Genomic DNA, 17,126 nt, shown 5'->3' with positions numbered 1-17,126 from the left:
AGATATTAAATCTTGAATGTTTATGATGAGAATATGCCCATTTTTAATGAAAAATAAATATTTATTATTGTAATTATTAATTAATTAATAATAAAAAAGATATGTTATTGTTTTTAAATTTTTGTTTTTAATATTAAAATTTTGAAAAAAAGTGGGATTTTTTAAAAATAATTCGAGTAAGGATAATTTTTTTTTTTAATGAAAATTGAAAAATTCATATTTTGGGGTCATATGAAATTTATTGAATCATAAGTTAGTTGAATTTTTGAAATGCATGCATGGAATAAAATTAATTTTAATATTTTATTCAAATTTATTTGGAATATTTTTCATATAAAATATTTGTGGAAAGGCCACATGCATGAACTTGAAAGATGTCACAATAGTCAAACTAAATCATAATTATAATTCCAAATAATTTTTCAATTTATTATATACCACACAAAATATTAATTTTCTCATTTATTTCCAATATTATCATAATTCTGTCTCTTTTAATTGAAAGTTACCCATCCAATCACACAATAATATGACCAAATCATTTTCATACATTTAGTAGTAAAATTAATAAAATTTATTTTCAATAAATTTATTATTTTATTTGATTTTTTAATCTAATAATTGAAATATTTATTATTAATTTCTAGAAAATTATTTCCATTTTTCTGTCACACCTGTTGACTTTGCTCCAATCACTTCAAAAGCCATCGTGGCCAAATAATGTATTCCATTCCCACAGAAACTGCCAAGCTGTAAACATCCGTGGTAACTTGTGAGAATATGGATAACGACCAGGGGCAAAGGGGTCAGAATGGAAAAAGAAAACGCGGGAAGCTAACCGTTATGAAGTACAACCCCCACACATCATACTTCTATGCCAAACGCATATTTTTGCTCTCTCTAGAATTCTCCAAACACACTTTCTGTACATTTTCATCAATAAAACATGTTTATAGCCATCTGGGTTTGGGTTTTTTCAGTACTGATTAATCAAATGATTAAGGGTTTTGATAGAACTGTTCACAGTCTATTCATAGTTGAAGATTGTAACATCTTGGTGACTTATTTTTTGGACTTATTTTTAGAAGAAATATGTGGGTTAATGCCAGTTTGGTGTTTGGTTTTTGTCCCAAGAGAGTTTGATCATATCATAGTGGTTTTGTGTTGGTCCCCTCTATCAAAAATGTCTAGATGCAGTCCATACCCTCCATTGGGGTATGTGTGGAAAGGTGTTTGTGGCGAGGCCTTAGTGGAGTTGGTGATTAAGGTTGGTTGAGCATTTCATGCACTGTTGATTTCAATTCTTGAATGTTGGTTTTAGTGGGTGGTACTGTCTCATTGTATGTATGATGTTGAATGGGAGTGTAAAGAGACGACTCCGATTCTTTTGTGTGTTGTTTTGGGTTTTTGTGAAGAGATTTCTCAAATGGGTAGGTTGATTTTGAAGCTTTTAGGTCACAAATTTTTGAGGTATAGTTTTTGGTATTGTGAAAAAGGGGAAATCCCTGTTCAGAGTTTTATCCTTATCCAATCATAGAGCATCATGCTTTTCTGATCTCCTTGAATCAAATCACTCCTTATATAGTCATTGCTTTGTCATAAATGGCCTGGCCATCTTAGATGAGTTATTGTTATATTGTTTCTAGTTAGTGATACCCTCCTTGGATTTAAGCTGTAAAATTTCTCGAAAATTCCCACTTTAGTTTTTGGATCATTGTTCCTCCCACCTAAGAAATTGACTGTTGAGATGCGGTTGAACAGGGTATCTGTTAGATGCATATTGTGCCTTGCCAGAAGGGGATACCATGGATGGTCTATTTTCTGATCAAATTATGAGTTTTCTGTATAAATGCTTTTCAATTCCTTCAGCAACATGCTAAAAATGAATAATCATCTGTCAGCACTTCCTGTGTGAGGGGTCTATTCCAGAACACAGTTTGACATCTACCTGTTTCTCATAGCAATAAATTTTTGTCTTTATTTTTGTTATGATTTGGCTGCATTGAAAACATGTTTAATAAAAATTTCTACTTTGTCGTCTTGGTGTCAGTGTGCCATACTATAAATGGAATCTTCTGTTTGGAATTAGCATATGAAGGGAACTGGAGAAAATTTATGTCAAAGGAAAATGTTTCCCATCTACCAGCTTACATATCATTACTGGTTGCTGGAAGAGATGTTGAATGCAGGTTTTCAAAGTTTTTATATTTTAAGGCAAAACTTTGATTCGCATCAAGGAAGACCTGTGTGTAAATGGAAGAGTCTGGTTCCTTCTGGAAAAGCTTAATGCGTAGTTTATCAGTTTTAAGGCAGTCAGTCAATGACTTTGAACCATGTCATTTTTAATTTTCTCATCTAGGAAATCATGCTAAGTAGTACTCATGTCAAAGAGATTGGTCTGCCATTCTATTACCAACTTCTTCAAATGCCGAGCTAGTGAACATGCAAAGAAGCTGCATTTCAAGCTTTCTTCTTTCTATTAGCTTTTGATATTGCATACTTTGGTTTTTGTATGATACTTTATCCCTGCCCTTCAAAGGTCAAGAGAGAATGGGCAGCAGCTGAGAAGGAAAGGAAGAAAGAGAAAAGGAAGCAGAGGAAGAAGAATAAGGAGAAAACAAGAGAAAAGAGAAAGATCAAGAAGAAAGAGCAGAGTTCTGATAAGAGGAATTGGAGTGGTTGGAATGCAATTGATTGGGAAAGAAGTGACCACCAAAAGAAAAGGGAGTATGAAACCCAAAAATTGGAGAACTTCAACCTCAGTGAAGAGCTGGAGCAGCACATTGTTTCTGAAGGCCTTGGTCATTCTTTTTACAATAGCGAGAACTTCAACAGAAGAAAGCCCTGCTCATTTCCCTGTTGCTGCCATAAGCTCCCTGATGATGGTTACCATGTTTACTCTTTCTCTTTGAAATTGGCTGCAATTTTCAGGTCTTTTTTCTTTTTCCTTTTAATCTTCTTGCGGATGATAAAATCTTGCCTCTTTGTTATTGTTCCAGGAAACATTATCTGGACTGAATTTCTGCCACAAAAGCATATGGATCCAAAAGTACAAACCACTCCCAACAGGATGGAGAAGTTTGAAATGGATGCTACACCTGACAAAGTTCATATCTTTCCCACTTCAGGCCCGTGCGAATATGTTGCCCAAGGGATGGATCCTAGACCTGGCTGGATGCTGTGCCATTCTGCCTCTCAGAGAGCCACCAATGAGGGGGCCACTGAAACTGTTCCGATGACTTGTATCACTGAAAATCACTCACTGCATGAATCGCAGCTCAGAGAGCTACTTGAGAATTGGGTTCCAGATCCACAGCTGAGTGAGCATACTGAATTTGATGATCAAGAGTGGCTCTTCGAGACAAGGTCAGTCCAGAAGAACACAACTGAGTGGTCTAAACCTATCAGTGACGACTTACGTCATGGGAGCTCCACCCTATATCCATATGCCAGGTACTTGCCCAAGGCTGATCTATATGCTTTGCCGTTTACAATAATATTCTGAAAACTGTTACTGAAGACATAATCTTCATAATGTGAGTGATTAGGAGCTGTGTCAGTGGGAAATAAGGAATGAATTACTTTATTCATTCTTCCCTTTTATTGAATAGACTTTTACCCGCATTTCTGTCCTTTAAGATATTGTTAATAAGATCTGTTTTAGGGTTGCAGTATACCAGGGATCAACCCTTTTTTTTTTCATGTAGAGGTAGTCATCTGTAGCAGAAGTTTCGCCCATATGGCAAGTGCTGCAACATTTAGCAGAAGCTCAACTTTTCAAAACTGAAAGACTAGACTAGTTTGATTCCCTTAATATGCAATGGGATTTCTATATTTTTAAATTTACAAACCACCTCATCATTGGGTGCAAACATTTACTTTCCTTGCCTATATGGGGACAAACTACACATCCCACAACCTAGATTGGCATAAAAACACCAAGTGAAAAGTACAAGTGAAAAGGTATTTTAACAGTGTACAAGAGAAGCTACTCTAAGCTTGATGATCTGCTCCATCTTCCTTTCATATATTCCTCTAAGGAAAGGCGGTTGCCTTGCTCCATGCTGCTGAATGATGTAAAATTATCATCCACATCAAGCAAAGCAAGACCCAGGTGTGACTCTGCACTTGAATCTGGATAAACTTCATCATCATTTTCATCCTGATTCTCTAAATCATGTTGATCTTCAATTTGGGAGTTCACCCACTTAGCAACATCTTTCTCCCCTCTCAATAGCTTCAGTATCTGGGATGAAGAGAAGGTAAAAATGGAGTTTTCACCTGAGTTCAACAGCAATAGCTAGGAATAAAGATCAAAATTATTCTTACCTGGCTTATTTTGGGGCGACGCCTGGCTGCCTGTGTGATGCAAAGTGTAGCTGCAAGAACCATTCTTTGCATTTGAACCTCATCAAATTTTCCATCCAGGTCTGGATCCATTATACTTCTTAGATTTCCACTCTCCAATATTGGTTTTGCCTGAATTCAATGTAGGGAATGATACACATGAAAAGAACTTTCACACTTGACAAGGTTTCATTTTATGGAAAAGGTCCTTACCCACATCACCAAGCTTTCTTGGCCCTTGGGGCTCTCAGAACCAATTGGCTTTCTTCCTGATAATAATTCAAGGAGAACCACACCAAAAGAGTAGACATCGATTTTATCACTGACTTTACCATACATGAAATACTCAGGAGCAAGATACCCAAAAGTTCCAACTACATCGCCATGTGTTAGAATGGAAGAAGTTGTGGGTCCCCATATAGCGAGGCCAAAGTCGGCTAACTGTGAGAAAAACATTTGGAAATGTTAGGAATCTGTGATTTTTTTTGGATGGTGACTGCCATAATTATCATCTATATCAGTTAGGTGGAACACCTGTGGTTCAAAATCATTGGAAAGAAGAATGTTTGAAGACTTGATATCTCTATGAATAACAGGTTTAGAACACTCATTGTGTAAGTAGTTTAGGGCTTCTGCAACGCCTACAGCTAAATTGAATCTCACTTCCCATGACAATGCTGATTTGTGTTTGATGCTACCTGCATCAGAAACCAAAATCATGTCAGCATAATTTGTAACAATTTCAAACAAGAAAAATGGAACTCAAAGAAGCCTTACCATGTAGGTTTTCCTCTAAACTTCCTCTAGAAAAGAACTCATAAACCGAAATTAGATGACTATCTTCAAGGCAGATCCCAAGCAGAGGGGCAATATGTCGGTGCTTCAATGAGGACATGATATTGACTTCCATGGCAAAATCCTTCCATGCTTCTTTGGATGACTTCAGAACCTTTACTGCCACTTGTTTGCTGTTTGGAAGAATACCCTTGTATACACGGTTACATCCTCCTTTCCCAATCAGATTTTCTGTAATGGAAGCATAAATTTAGGAAGGGCCACACTCAAAAAAAGGAAAATGAAATCGGGTTAATTCAAACCAAATTAGGGGTACAACCTGAGGAGAATTGAGAAGTTGAAGCTTTCAAAACCTCATGACTGAACCACCTGCAATCAGATGAGTTTGTTTTGAGGAGAAGTTCTAGTTCTTTAGGCAGCTCTACCCATGAAGATGATCTATTCTGGTTAATCTTATTCGTGAAGTGACCAATCCCGCTACCCAAAGGACTTTCTGTTTTATCTGGGCATTGAGGAGTTTCTGGCGGAGAACGGTCTGGTAAGCTCATTACCCACTGCACAACAGACATTGTTCTTCCATTTGGAGCCTGTGGGATCACCGAATTAGTCCTTCGCAGTAGGGGCCAACCAGGCCTTTGCTCTGAAGGGTCTCCAACAAAAAGTGAATTCGATCTCCTGGAAACTTTCTTGTGTTCATAGCCCAGGCTGAAGTTGTTGTCCTTCAGGCTTTTATCTGATCCTTCTTCATAGCTCTGAAGTACTACAGAACTGGCTCTTTCAATATCTGATGCCTCAGAATCAGCAAATTCAGATTGTGTTTCTCTGGGATTAGAGTTCCCAGGTAGATAAAAGCTCGGTCTGGGATCACCTTCAAGCCATTACACAGTAAAAAACGAATTTGAAATTTCAGTTTCTAGGAGAAAATCATGTAATTAGAACTTTTCTTTGGTTACAAATTGGTATCAGACCTGGTATTTGGCCATTGGAACACCTTCTGAAAACAACCTTCCCATTGTGAATAGCGAGAACTTCAGTGTCAGAGGGCAGCCTCTTCGCGCAATATCTAGCCATTGAAGCCCAACCCCTGAGAAAAATCCCTGCCTATAGTTGTCAGAAAAGAACCAAATGAAACCGAAAATAGTCCAAATTTTGAGCTTCTACCTCCCCTTACCCAATTGCATTTTTCCAGTTTATCCCCACAACAACAGCTGCAGCAGCACATCTCTTGGCCTCTCTCACCAGAACCCTTTTGATTGATCTTCCTGGTAAGACCTGCCCAATGAGATCCACCTGAAAAACCCGAAAACATGAAACCTCAAGTCAATTCTTTTTCACCAAATGAAGGAGAAATTATCAAAATTTGCAAATTTCATACCTGCTTTATATCGCAGAGGCGTTCATGAACCTCCAAATAGCCCTCCAACAAGAGCTTATCTCTCAAAGAAAGATCTGAAAAATATAAATTCATTCCACCACTGTTAAGACCTATGATCAGAAACAACAAAGGGAATCCAAAAGGGCATGAGAGCAACCACAACCTTGACTAACATGAACTGCAACCACACAATCTCCGGGTTCTGCAACTTTCACTATAGCCCAATTCAGCAGCTCTCTGCTATGGCTGTCAACCCTAATCCCCACCAGCACATTCTTCTTCTCAACAGCCTCAACTGTCATTGTATCCTCTTGTTCCTCCTCCTCTCTCTATTTGCAGAGTCCTCTGCAAATTTTCACTAGGTAAAAGTCTTTCCAATTCTTGAAATCATCATCTCAATCTCTGCAACAAAAAGCTTCCATCAATGGTGATATTATACTCAGACCTCCCAACTCTGAATTTAATTGATACCCATTGAGCCAAACCTCAAAATTTAAACAAAAACTAGGAAAATTCCGATACCCACCATGGATGAAAATAAAAAAGAAAAGTCCCACAAGATCTTTGAATTATTGACTGAAAATTTTACTAAAAAAAATGCTGAATCAACAAAAAATAAGTATGACCCGACAACAGAATTGTACCTAAAATTTGTTCCCATTCAGCCCCACACATGCTTTAAAAATGGGATTGCCGCCAAAGATTCGTCAGCTATACCAACTCTAACTACATTCTGAGGCTGAGAAAATATTTTAAAAAAATTAAAGAAAAATTAAATTAGTGATGTGGTGATGAAAAAAGCTTGGTTAATCAAATGGGGTTGCTTTAAAAAAAAATAAAAAAATAGTGGAAAATCAAGAAGTTTTTGAGAGTGAAATTTGAGGGTGAAGAAAGTGTCGGCAAGGAAGAGCCTTCCCGAGAAAAGAGGGAAGGAATTTATCAGTGTAGAAAAAAAGGAGGGGAAGGACAGAGGATTTATATTTTGACCGTTAAAATACCGGCTTCGCGGCAAACCCTGCGTAGCCAGTCCCTAATCCGAAAATTTTGACCGGCTACTACGGGTTGACGACAGGGTGATGCTAGCGAAAAGACGAAATTGGCCCTATGTTAACCTATTTATCAGCGCCTTGTGCCCTATAATCACAGGGCTACCTTGGGCATTGTAGTGGCTTTATTTGACTCTATTTGAAATTCAAAATGAGTGTGAGAAATTGGAGAAGTGGGATACGTTTCAAAAATGGGTAAAATTTGCTATTAAAATTAGTTTGAAAATTTGTAAAATTCTGGAAAATTATTTAAAAATTTTAATTGATGGGCATGAAAGAAAAAAAGAAATTTTATATATGTATATATGTGGACCGATCCAAAATGTTAAATGAAAGTACAAATAATAAAATTCAGGTATAAAAAAATAGCATTAGGTGTAAATAATTAGATCGATAATAAAAGAATGATATCATTTGTTTTTTTATACATATCGAAAATATAAAAATCAAAGGAGCATATTATGAATTTCATAATCATTTTCATATGATAGTATTTTTAAAAAGTATCACAAAATAATTGTTGAAAATAATGATTATCATCTTCTTAGACTTGGCTTGAACCATCATTTTGCCTTTTGTCCTTATCTTTGACACCAATTCAAGAAGAGGATGCCTTCATTGTGACAACGCTATGCAGTGGTGTCCACTTCACTTTAGACTAAATGATGAAAATTAGATGAAATTTTTATTTGTATAAAATTAATTTCTCACAAAATAAATATCCCATCATATCCTTTGAAACACCCATCTCTTTTTTCTTTTCTTTTTTAATTAATTCCCAAAAAAAAAAAAAAAAAAAACCCACCCTAGGGGATCTTTTTCTTGCCGGAAGATGAGGCAAAGGATCCATTTGTAGGCACATGCATGCATTAATTTTTTTTTTTGAAAGAGATGTAGCATTTAAAACATCTTTTTCTTCCTTACCATTAATGCCATTTGACCTTCCCAAAAAGAATACATTGTGAGTGAGGAGTCCTGTTTGGTTTGAAAAAGAAAAATATAAGAATGTGGGGTCAAATTTTCCCATTTCACAAACATGGTATAAGTTATAGGTGTCCTTTTGAAATCATTGTTAAAGGTAACCTCTTTATAATTTCTTTCTTTAAATTTGTTTAAATTTTTATTTCAAAATTAGAAACCGTAATTTTAGATAAATATTTACATTAAAGCCATGGTTTCAAGATGGTGTCAAATATATATATATATATATATATATTAAAAAATAAAAATAAAAATAAAGTATTTGAGTATAATTGAAACCTAAATCATAAATGAAGTAATTAAATCATTATCTAAATACAAAGCAAAAAGATAGTTTTCTATCACGACGTATTTCCTAATTAGGTGATACTTTCCATCATGATATAGAAAAAAAGGGTTTTATTGGTGTTATAGAAAAAGACCCATAAATAAGATGCCATTTTTTAATGGTGTATCAAACATTTTTGTCCAATTTTATTCAACATGTATAAAACAAGAATACAAATAAAGTACGAAAATACAATAAAACATATTAGGATGATAATGGATTGGTTTTTTTCGGTATTCATCTCACTTTGCCCATTGTGAGATAAGTTTGAAATTTAAATAAATGAATTTGAGATTTTTTAAGAATCTCGGGATAGGTTCAAAACAGGTTCGGGTATTATCTTATCCTACTCTATACTACGTTAATTATATATAAAATTAAATTAATTTAATTTTTATTTTCCTATTTTTAATATATAGATAATAATAAAAATAATAAAATATTTTTCAATAAAATAAGTTATAAAAAATTATAATAATTTAATTATCTATAAAAATATTTATTTTAATGTAACTATTTTTTTTTAAAAGAAAAAATTCAGAAAAAAGTAAAACGATTTTCATACCCACCCTATCCTGTTTAATATTTTTAATAGGATGAGGATGAGAATCGTTTTGATTAAATAGGGCGAAGTTGGGATGAGAGTAACCCGTCCCAAACTTATCTTGTTGTCATCCGGATAAGCATATAACAAATATGATTAGGAAAAAAAATTAGACTAAAATAAAATAACCTCTAATATGAATAATATAATTAGAATATAGACTGAAATAATAAATTATTTTTTATTCACACTTCTATATAATATATTTTTTGAAAAAAATTCCAAATTTATAATTAATAGAGATTTTTTTGATAAAAAATATTGTATAAAATATTTCCTTATATAATAAGGAAAATTATGGAAAATATCTTTATAAAATTCGAGTAGTGGAAATGAACATGTAAAACTATATAATGTGAAAAAATATATGAAGAAAAATGAAAGATATGGGTGAAGAGGATCATCGGTATGGATACAAGGAGTGGAAAAATATTGGATATTTCATGAACTCAATAATTATATATGATTCTATCCGTAAGTATAAATATAATTGGTTGAATGTGTTAATTATTTATCTTTATACTCTCGTAATATTGTTTGCATTAAGACTTTCACTAGCTGAGAAACCTTAATGCAAACAAAAATATTGTTTTTTTTTTTTTTTTTTTGGGTAATTTAGAGAATTATTATTATTATTTTCGATAATTTCAGGTACTTTGGGGGCCAATGAATTTGTACCATGAACAAAACAATCACAAATAATTGAGGTAGCTTTGTGAATTGCGACAAAACCCACGTGAGCCACGACCAATATTTCCACATGTGAGGCCAGTGCGCTCTCTTTCATCGTCTTTTTGCTTTTTCTACGTCAAAATCCACTCACAAGTTGTAAATATAAGTTTTAATTATTCAAGCCTTTGTCAAAAAAATAAAAATAAATAAATAGAGAAAAAAAAAATGCATGCCACCAAACAAACAGGTAGGGTTTGGACTTGACGGCAGGGAAGCATTGAATGGCTTAAATTCCTAGTGAAGATGAAGATTTTTCACAAACAAGGTATGCCCAACCATAACCAGACCCATATCGGATCTGCTTCATTTTCTAGGATGGGAAAATTGAATTCAACTCCCATCTCCATGTTGGTTGCTCACTTGTCATTTTCTCTGGAATTTGAATTTGAATCTGAATCATCACCGACAAATGGATACTAGTTGTAAGGTAGTTTGGTTTGGGAAGGAGAGGCATTGAGATTAGACTTTGTTTGGATTAGGGAGGAATTGGTAAGTTTTCCCCAATGGTTCTTAATTATTTTTTGGGAGATAAATTTATTTAAAATTTTAAATATGAAAAACAATTTTCTCGATTTATTTATTGTATAATATAAGAGTTTGTCTCGTATTTTTTATACTTTTAATTGTTATTCAAAATACTACAAATTTTTTTTTTTAAGACAAATTTCTCAAAAACTATTTATTAAACTGGTTTTTTTTTTAAAGGTCAAAAATAATTTTCAATGCGACTCTTGCACGTCAAGTTGAAAATAATTCTTAATAAATAAGTTTTAAGAATCGTTTTTCAATTGTTTTCATGAATAGACTTTCAATTAAAAACTTAAATATAAAAATTAGTTTTGTTGGTATGTTCCTCTCGAGATTAAGTATGATATAAAAGTTTTAAAATCTTTTAAAAAGAATTGAAAATGAAAAATAATTTTGTTGGGTTGTGCCTTTCAAAATTAAATATGGTATAGAAGTTTCAAAATCATTGAAAGCAATTGAAAACATTTAAAAAAAATACATATTTTTAAAAAATATATATATTTTTGTCAAATTATTTCATTCATTCCTAGATTAAAATAAAAAAGAGAAGAATAAATTTTAAAAATGTGTAAAATTTTCTTATTAAATTTAAACTTTGATTTAGTTATTTAAATTTTCTTCCCTATATTTGTCTCAAACAATGTTCTTCCATGTACCAAGCGCAGGCCACATGGTGTGTGTGAGATTAGTACATTGCACTTGAAAGCACTAGATATTATCAAAGAAACTCCATAGATAAGCTAATGGGTGTGCCCTAAGTCTAGGGTTGGTGCCCTTTCTTGTCACAATATTTGGTGCCAAAAACCCTACTTTGTGGCATGTCTAGTGCCCTTTCCTTTCTCATACCTTGGTCCCAATGGTAGGTAGGTTTCTATATATAGTACAAATCAAATAATTCCTTTTTTATTTTTATTTTTTAATTTTATGTAACTTTTTATAAAATTAAAATTATTTATGCCTACCCCAAACCACTCATAAATTATTTTATTACGAATATTTCTACCTGAACCCTTTTTTAAGTTTCTTGAGAGTAAAAATTAACAACTCCAAATTTTTTTATTTTTTTATTTTTTTTTGAAAAAAAATAGTTTATTAGGATCAATAAAAAGAAATATTGGCACACTTAGAGAAAAAAAGTTCTCTTTGAATAACAAACTTTAACCACCCTTTCCTAAACAAACTTAAAAAATTAATAACACATGCAATCAAACAAAAACATGGCTATCGTGAAGATCACTTTCAATATTGAATCAAATACCACTTGCAGATGTAGAAATAGACTCTAAAAAAAGGTGAAATTAGCTATGACCCAATTTATTTATTTGACATTAAATTAAAGGGTGACCTTAATGATGAGTGTAATGCAAGCAAGAGAAACTAGTGGATGTGAATAAATGATTTGGAGCCATGCATTGAAGCTTTTTGGGGAAGAGCGTAACTTTTGTAATTGCACAATTATTTTAATGTGGAAGACCGAAGATGGGCACTTTTCACTTTAGCCTTTTTGTGTCTTGGCTTGGCATGAATTTGTGGAATCTTTGATTGTTGGTTAATAAATGTCGAAAGAAACATGGGGAAAGTTTGATTGATGAAGGTGATCTTGGCGTAGGAGAAGAGAACTAGTAGAGATGAAAAATACCAACTACTATTTAGGAAAAAAAGGAGATGATACTTTTGTCTTTTAGGATAAAAAATGGTTTTTTATTTTAAGGGGTGTGTTTGGGTTGTTTTTTTACTTCGTCCGAATATCACATTCACCATCCTATACAAATGTAATTTAGGAAATGATAATCCGACGAATAAATAGCTCTTGAGATCAAATACACAGAGTCCCATATTAAGGTCGGGAATCGATTCTTATATCATTTTATCATAACTCGTTCTTTTCTATATAAATTTTTATCGTTTTAGTCTTAATGAGTTTTCATAACTTTAAAACGTATTTAAATGATTAAAAAAAAAAACTTGTTACATATATAACGTTTAAAACCTCTTTTATTATTCTATATGAGATATCATATTAAAAATATGTTGTTTAAGAAAAGTAAACTTTTGGTGATAAGATTTAACCCTTGTAGCTTACAATACTTAAAAGGACATTAGATTCGGTTCATTAATATTAATATTTATTTTGATGTTGCCGTGTGACACATGGTCGTATTGACTTGTAAGTTGTAATTAGCTACTAACTTGTCTTATCTTACTATAAGATTAGTATTCAAAATCAAAGTCTACCTGCTTGTCTTATCTTACTATAAGATAAGATTGGTATTCAAAATCAAAGTCTACCTGCTTGAAAAGGAGACCCCCTGATTACCATTCTCAAGATCAATTCTACGTCAAGCAATCAGAGTTGAATTTGTGCATGAACTACCCCAATCAAGATAGTTTTTAATTTCTTGAATGTATTAGTTTACTTGTTTTTCTCCATGATTAGACAGTTAACAAATGGGAAATATGCGAAGTGGTTGGGATTTTGCTTGGATTTGAAGTATTCTTTTAAATGGGTCCATATAGTCATATACCACTAGGTGTAAGGGTCAGACTCATCCTCATTGACCATGAACCTATATAATCATGATCACCTCCCCAAAATCAAAATTCTAATATTAATTAAGCTATGGATTAACATTGTATGGGCCACGTTAAAGTAAAACCTTATTAGAATGATTATTACAAGGCCCACAAGAAGGAAGTTGACACCCCATAGGTTTTTGATGTGTTGCTTTAATAAATTGAAGGAAAGAATAAAGTTTGAATCCAAGGATAAAAGTCTGAATGTGAGGTTTTTGTTGTAACTTTGTTTTTTAGTTTTATCCTTTTGTTTTTGTTTTTAATTATTCATCAAATTGTCATTCATGCTTTGTTGACAAGTTGGAACAGTTGTCCCACCTTAATATGTGGTCTAAACAGTTGTACAAATTCTCTTGATCTTTAGAGGAGGAAGTGATAACAATCGATGGTCCTTTGAAGTAATGTAAGTCAACCTTTTTTATGTTTCACCCTCAAATCATTAAATGTAATCCTCTATTTTTTTTAATTTTTTTTTATCTTAATTCACTGTTTGTTTGTTGAGAAAATGAAGCGGAAGGAAGGAAAGAAATGAAAGGAAATGGAAGGAAGATTGTGTTTTCGCTCTTATTTTCACACTCTTGGTGTATTTTAGAAAAAAAACTAGAACGAAAACTAGAGTTTACATAATAAAGTTGTTAAATTAGGTTATACTTACTTTTGTAATGTTAGGTTTTTGTTGGAACTTTGTTTTATCCTTAGAGGGGGAAGTGACAACGATCGATGGTCCTTTGAAGTAATGTAAATCAGCTTTTTCTATGTTTTACCCTCAAATCATTAAATGAAAGAATCTTCCGTTTTTTTTTTTTTTTTTTTTATAATCTTAATCCACTATTTGTTTGTTGAGAAAATGAAGTGGAAGGAAGGAAAGAAATGAAAGGAAATGGAAGGAAGATTGCGTTTTCACTCTTGTTTTTACACTGTTGGTGTATTTTAGAAAAAAAAAAAAAACTAGAACAAAAACCGGAGTTTACGTAGTAAAGTTGTTGAATTAAGTTATACTTACTCTGTAATGTAAACTTCAGTCACCTAACAATATAAAGATATTAATAGGATGAATTTGAATAAGTTTGGGATGAATCATTTGTATCATAAACTTCAATTTTCCGTGTAATGATAAACTTCAATTATCACAAGGTGTAACGATGTTAATAGGATGAGTTTGAATAAATTTTATACAGATTATCTTTATTGTGCCTCACCTTGTTCTCAAACTTGTATTTAGGCAAGATATATTACGGTGGACTCAGAATTTTCCATACCCACCCCTCCTAGTTTAATTTTTTTTTCTTATTATTTTTAAAATTTTAATATAATTAAAATACTTATAATTTATAAGAAAATTAATAAAAGTTTTTATATAATTTATAAATAAAATAACTAATTTTTAATGTATTTTATAAATAATGGACTTGTATTTTTGTTTTTAAATGTCTTGAAAAAGATAAAAGAAAAAAAAATAAATTACTTTAATTTAATTTTATATAAAAACGCAATGTGGAGAGCTGATACTTAACTTTGCCTAAACTTGATCTAGGGTTCAAAAGACAATTCCCAAAGAACATCTTCCAACCTCCTCCTCTTAGAGGTTGTTGTCATCTCTACCAAGGTGGTCTCCTCTGTGTCTATGTTCGGTGGCATGAACGATCAATGTAAGGAACCATTACAAAATTCTTCTATAACGAAAAGTAATTGTTAAGGAACCACTAAACGATTCTTTAGGTTCTTCAAAATTTGTCAAACACCTAATTCTAAAAAGTTAATTTTAAAAGCGCTTTCAGTGCTTTCAAAATCATTTCCAAACGCATTCTAAGGTATATAACGATGCACTCTGTAAAAAAAAATAGTCCTGGATGATAGGTTTATTACATTTTCAGACTACTCAAAAACCACCAATGCCAAGCAAGGGAATTACAGTGGTTAAGACTTAAGTCTCAAATCTTGCCAGCCATTTATTTCAAGGGATTCTCAAATTCCAAGTTACAGCCTTCAAGGGAAAGTTATAAATACCAAGAATAACAATATCTAGGCAGCTCTATACCTCATACACATAGTGGAATACGGGGAAGATTGAAGGATCAAGTCAAGTGAGGTCTACTTTGCGGTAGTTGGGGTTTATCCCATGGCATATTTCTGGGTCCAGCTGCGAGCTGTTGATTCGTACTTCACTTTATCAGTCTTGCACAAATGAGCAATCTCAGGGACAAGAGGGTCATCAGGGTTAGGATCAGTGAGCAGTGAACAAATGGAGAGTAAAACCTGCAAGAATCAAAACCCTTATTTCACAACCATACTCGAATGATTTAGAAGCGTCAAATTAACTAGAGCATCATATAAATTGTGGGTCCAAATCCTAACAGCTTTTTTAGCACGATGGTAGTTTAATATAGTATTAGTGTTTTGATTATCTGGAGGTATCGGGTTCTAGTCTTCCACCATCTGCTATATTAAAATAAAATGGGCCCAGTCTCCAAGATCACTACCTTGGATATGGTGAGTGCAGGGCTCCATTGTTCTTTGAGTATGTCCAAGCAGATGTTTCCATTGCTGTTAATGTTTGGATGGAAAACCTTGGTCCGGAAGGCAACCTGCAAGAAAATTTTTCAGGGAAAACATCAGGGTTGGTCTAAAACCATGTACAAGGAAGAACTACGTATGTCGTCCTCGTGGTATACCTTTGGAGGTTTGAAAGGATAGTCAGGTGGGAAATGGATGGTCACAAGGAAAACACCACCAGAATAGGGACTGTCATTGGGACCGATGATGGTTGCCTGCCAATGGAACATATCCTCAGCCACAGGACCTGGAACATCCAGCAAGCCTTCAGAAACCTCTCAAACAAGGAAGAATTAGACGATATAATGAAGCTGAGTTGAGTTTCTAAGGTCTCATACCTGCACTGCATGAAGTTGGGGGATCCCTCTGCAAGTCCTTGAGCTCTTTCACAATTCTCTTTGATGCCATTGTAGCAATTTGAGCAGTAGTAATTCTTAAACTGAGAGGAGAAATTCAAGAGGGAAGATGAGACTGCAAAGGGAAATGAAACGCGTACACCCACATAATGGAAGATCAGTCAGCTTTAAATGGAGGTTTGTGGTGATGGTGGGGAAGAGGGGGAGAAGGTTCACTGATTCTTGACAGTGATGGAAGTGGGCACAGTATAAATTCCAGAAAAAAGTTGCAAGGAAAGAATCAAGAGCTCTAAAGCTAGATAACTACAGCAACAACATAGAAAATACAAGAAACTTTTAAGGCATTTACTAGGCAAGTTCCGCATTCAAATCACTCATCATAGTTCCCACAAACTGATATCAAAACAGCACAAATCATGGTGAATATGGAACACACTACAAATAAATAAACTAACCATGGATTCCAGGTCTTAATGGGTTACTTTCACTGAATGGCTGAAATTTTAGGGAGACTTTTAGCTAGGGCTCCACCCAATCAGGAATCTTGGAAACGACTGCTATCACCAGCCACTGGACATGAAAGAAAAGATATTCGTGCTTAGCTCGAAACAGGTGGGCTGAAGAGAGAATCTGCCACTGGTAATTTAGAAAACATGATAGATGTTTTAGAAAATTCTTCACCAGAATAATGGCTCAATGTCATGTACAAACAGAAGATGACAGTAGCCCATAATGTTCTCTTTTGCCCCTCTTGACTCCATGCTGCAATTTGTTTGCAAAACCACTTTCATAATTATCATAAAGGAATAATAAACCTGCAAAGTGCATAATGACTAGCCTTATAATAGAAATATATTTTCCAGAAATGCAAGAGACTCTGTCTAGATGGCCATAAGGAGGATGTGAA

The 17,126-nt window shown here is 33.6% G+C and overlaps 3 protein-coding genes across 5 annotated transcripts; 1 reads left to right on the top strand and 2 right to left on the bottom strand.

Moving 5' to 3' along the window:
* The first annotated feature begins 865 nt into the window (after positions 1–865).
* Positions 866–3,702, top strand: LOC117911847. Its single transcript, XM_034826271.1, has 3 exons — positions 866–1,267; positions 2,540–2,885; positions 3,000–3,702. Exons 1-3 carry the CDS (start codon positions 947–949, stop codon positions 3,503–3,505), a joined length of 1,173 nt encoding a protein of 390 aa, XP_034682162.1. The 5' UTR covers positions 866–946; the 3' UTR covers positions 3,506–3,702.
* A 72-nt stretch (positions 3,703–3,774) lies between these two features.
* LOC117911846 (proline-rich receptor-like protein kinase PERK1) lies at positions 3,775–7,428 on the bottom strand. Of its 3 annotated transcripts, none has more exons than XM_034826268.1 (11): positions 7,162–7,428; positions 6,681–6,919; positions 6,518–6,591; positions 6,314–6,432; positions 6,111–6,226; positions 5,462–6,010; positions 5,125–5,373; positions 4,882–5,045; positions 4,561–4,788; positions 4,330–4,479; positions 3,775–4,246 (listed from the first exon to the last, which is right to left on the bottom strand). In XM_034826268.1, the coding sequence occupies exons 2-11, from the start codon at positions 6,817–6,819 to the stop codon at positions 3,989–3,991; spliced, it is 2,046 nt and encodes a 681-aa protein (XP_034682159.1). In that variant the 5' UTR covers positions 6,820–6,919; positions 7,162–7,428; the 3' UTR covers positions 3,775–3,988. The 3 variants fall into 3 exon arrangements, with proteins under 3 accessions (XP_034682159.1, XP_034682160.1, XP_034682161.1); XM_034826269.1 differs by lacking the exon at positions 7,162–7,428 and adding an exon at positions 7,044–7,095; XM_034826270.1 differs by lacking the exons at positions 6,518–6,591; positions 6,681–6,919; positions 7,162–7,428 and having other exon boundaries at positions 6,111–6,239; positions 6,314–6,406.
* Positions 7,429–15,139: 7,711 nt separating this feature from the next.
* On the bottom strand, positions 15,140–16,927 carry LOC117911214 (ubiquitin-conjugating enzyme E2 28-like). Its single transcript, XM_034825482.1, has 5 exons — positions 16,675–16,927; positions 16,202–16,302; positions 15,983–16,110; positions 15,791–15,895; positions 15,140–15,566 (listed from the first exon to the last, which is right to left on the bottom strand). The coding sequence occupies exons 2-5, from the start codon at positions 16,269–16,271 to the stop codon at positions 15,423–15,425; spliced, it is 447 nt and encodes a 148-aa protein (XP_034681373.1). The 5' UTR covers positions 16,272–16,302; positions 16,675–16,927; the 3' UTR covers positions 15,140–15,422.
* Between the last annotated feature and the right edge of the window lie 199 nt (positions 16,928–17,126).

This window comes from Vitis riparia, chromosome 3 (genome assembly GCF_004353265.1).
Source record: "Vitis riparia cultivar Riparia Gloire de Montpellier isolate 1030 chromosome 3, EGFV_Vit.rip_1.0, whole genome shotgun sequence".
In the NCBI taxonomy this organism is placed as follows: domain Eukaryota; kingdom Viridiplantae; phylum Streptophyta; class Magnoliopsida; order Vitales; family Vitaceae; genus Vitis; species Vitis riparia.
The sequence above is the reverse complement of the archived record's forward strand: the minus strand, read 5'-3'. Positions and strand labels throughout refer to the sequence as shown.

Coding starts and splice junctions, on each gene's coding strand:
- LOC117911847 (XM_034826271.1), top strand. CDS start 947: ATGTTTATAGCCATCTGGGTTTGGGTTTTTTCAGTACTGATTAATCAA. Junction 1,268..2,539: donor TAGTGGAGTTGGTGATTAAG/GTTGGTTGAGCA, acceptor TGCCCTTCAAAG/GTCAAGAGAGAATGGGCAGC. Junction 2,886..2,999: donor CCATAAGCTCCCTGATGATG/GTTACCATGTTT, acceptor TTATTGTTCCAG/GAAACATTATCTGGACTGAA.
- LOC117911214 (XM_034825482.1), bottom strand. CDS start 16,271: ATGGCATCAAAGAGAATTGTGAAAGAGCTCAAGGACTTGCAGAGGGAT. Junction 16,111..16,201: donor CCCAACTTCATGCAGTGCAG/GTATGAGACCTT, acceptor TGGATGTTCCAG/GTCCTGTGGCTGAGGATATG. Junction 15,567..15,790: donor CTGCACTCACCATATCCAAG/GTAGTGATCTTG, acceptor TGATTCTTGCAG/GTTTTACTCTCCATTTGTTC.
- LOC117911846 (XM_034826268.1), bottom strand. CDS start 6,819: ATGACAGTTGAGGCTGTTGAGAAGAAGAATGTGCTGGTGGGGATTAGG. Junction 6,011..6,110: donor TTCCAATGGCCAAATACCAG/GTCTGATACCAA, acceptor AATGGCTTGAAG/GTGATCCCAGACCGAGCTTT. Junction 4,789..4,881: donor CCAATGATTTTGAACCACAG/GTGTTCCACCTA, acceptor TTTTTCTCACAG/TTAGCCGACTTTGGCCTCGC.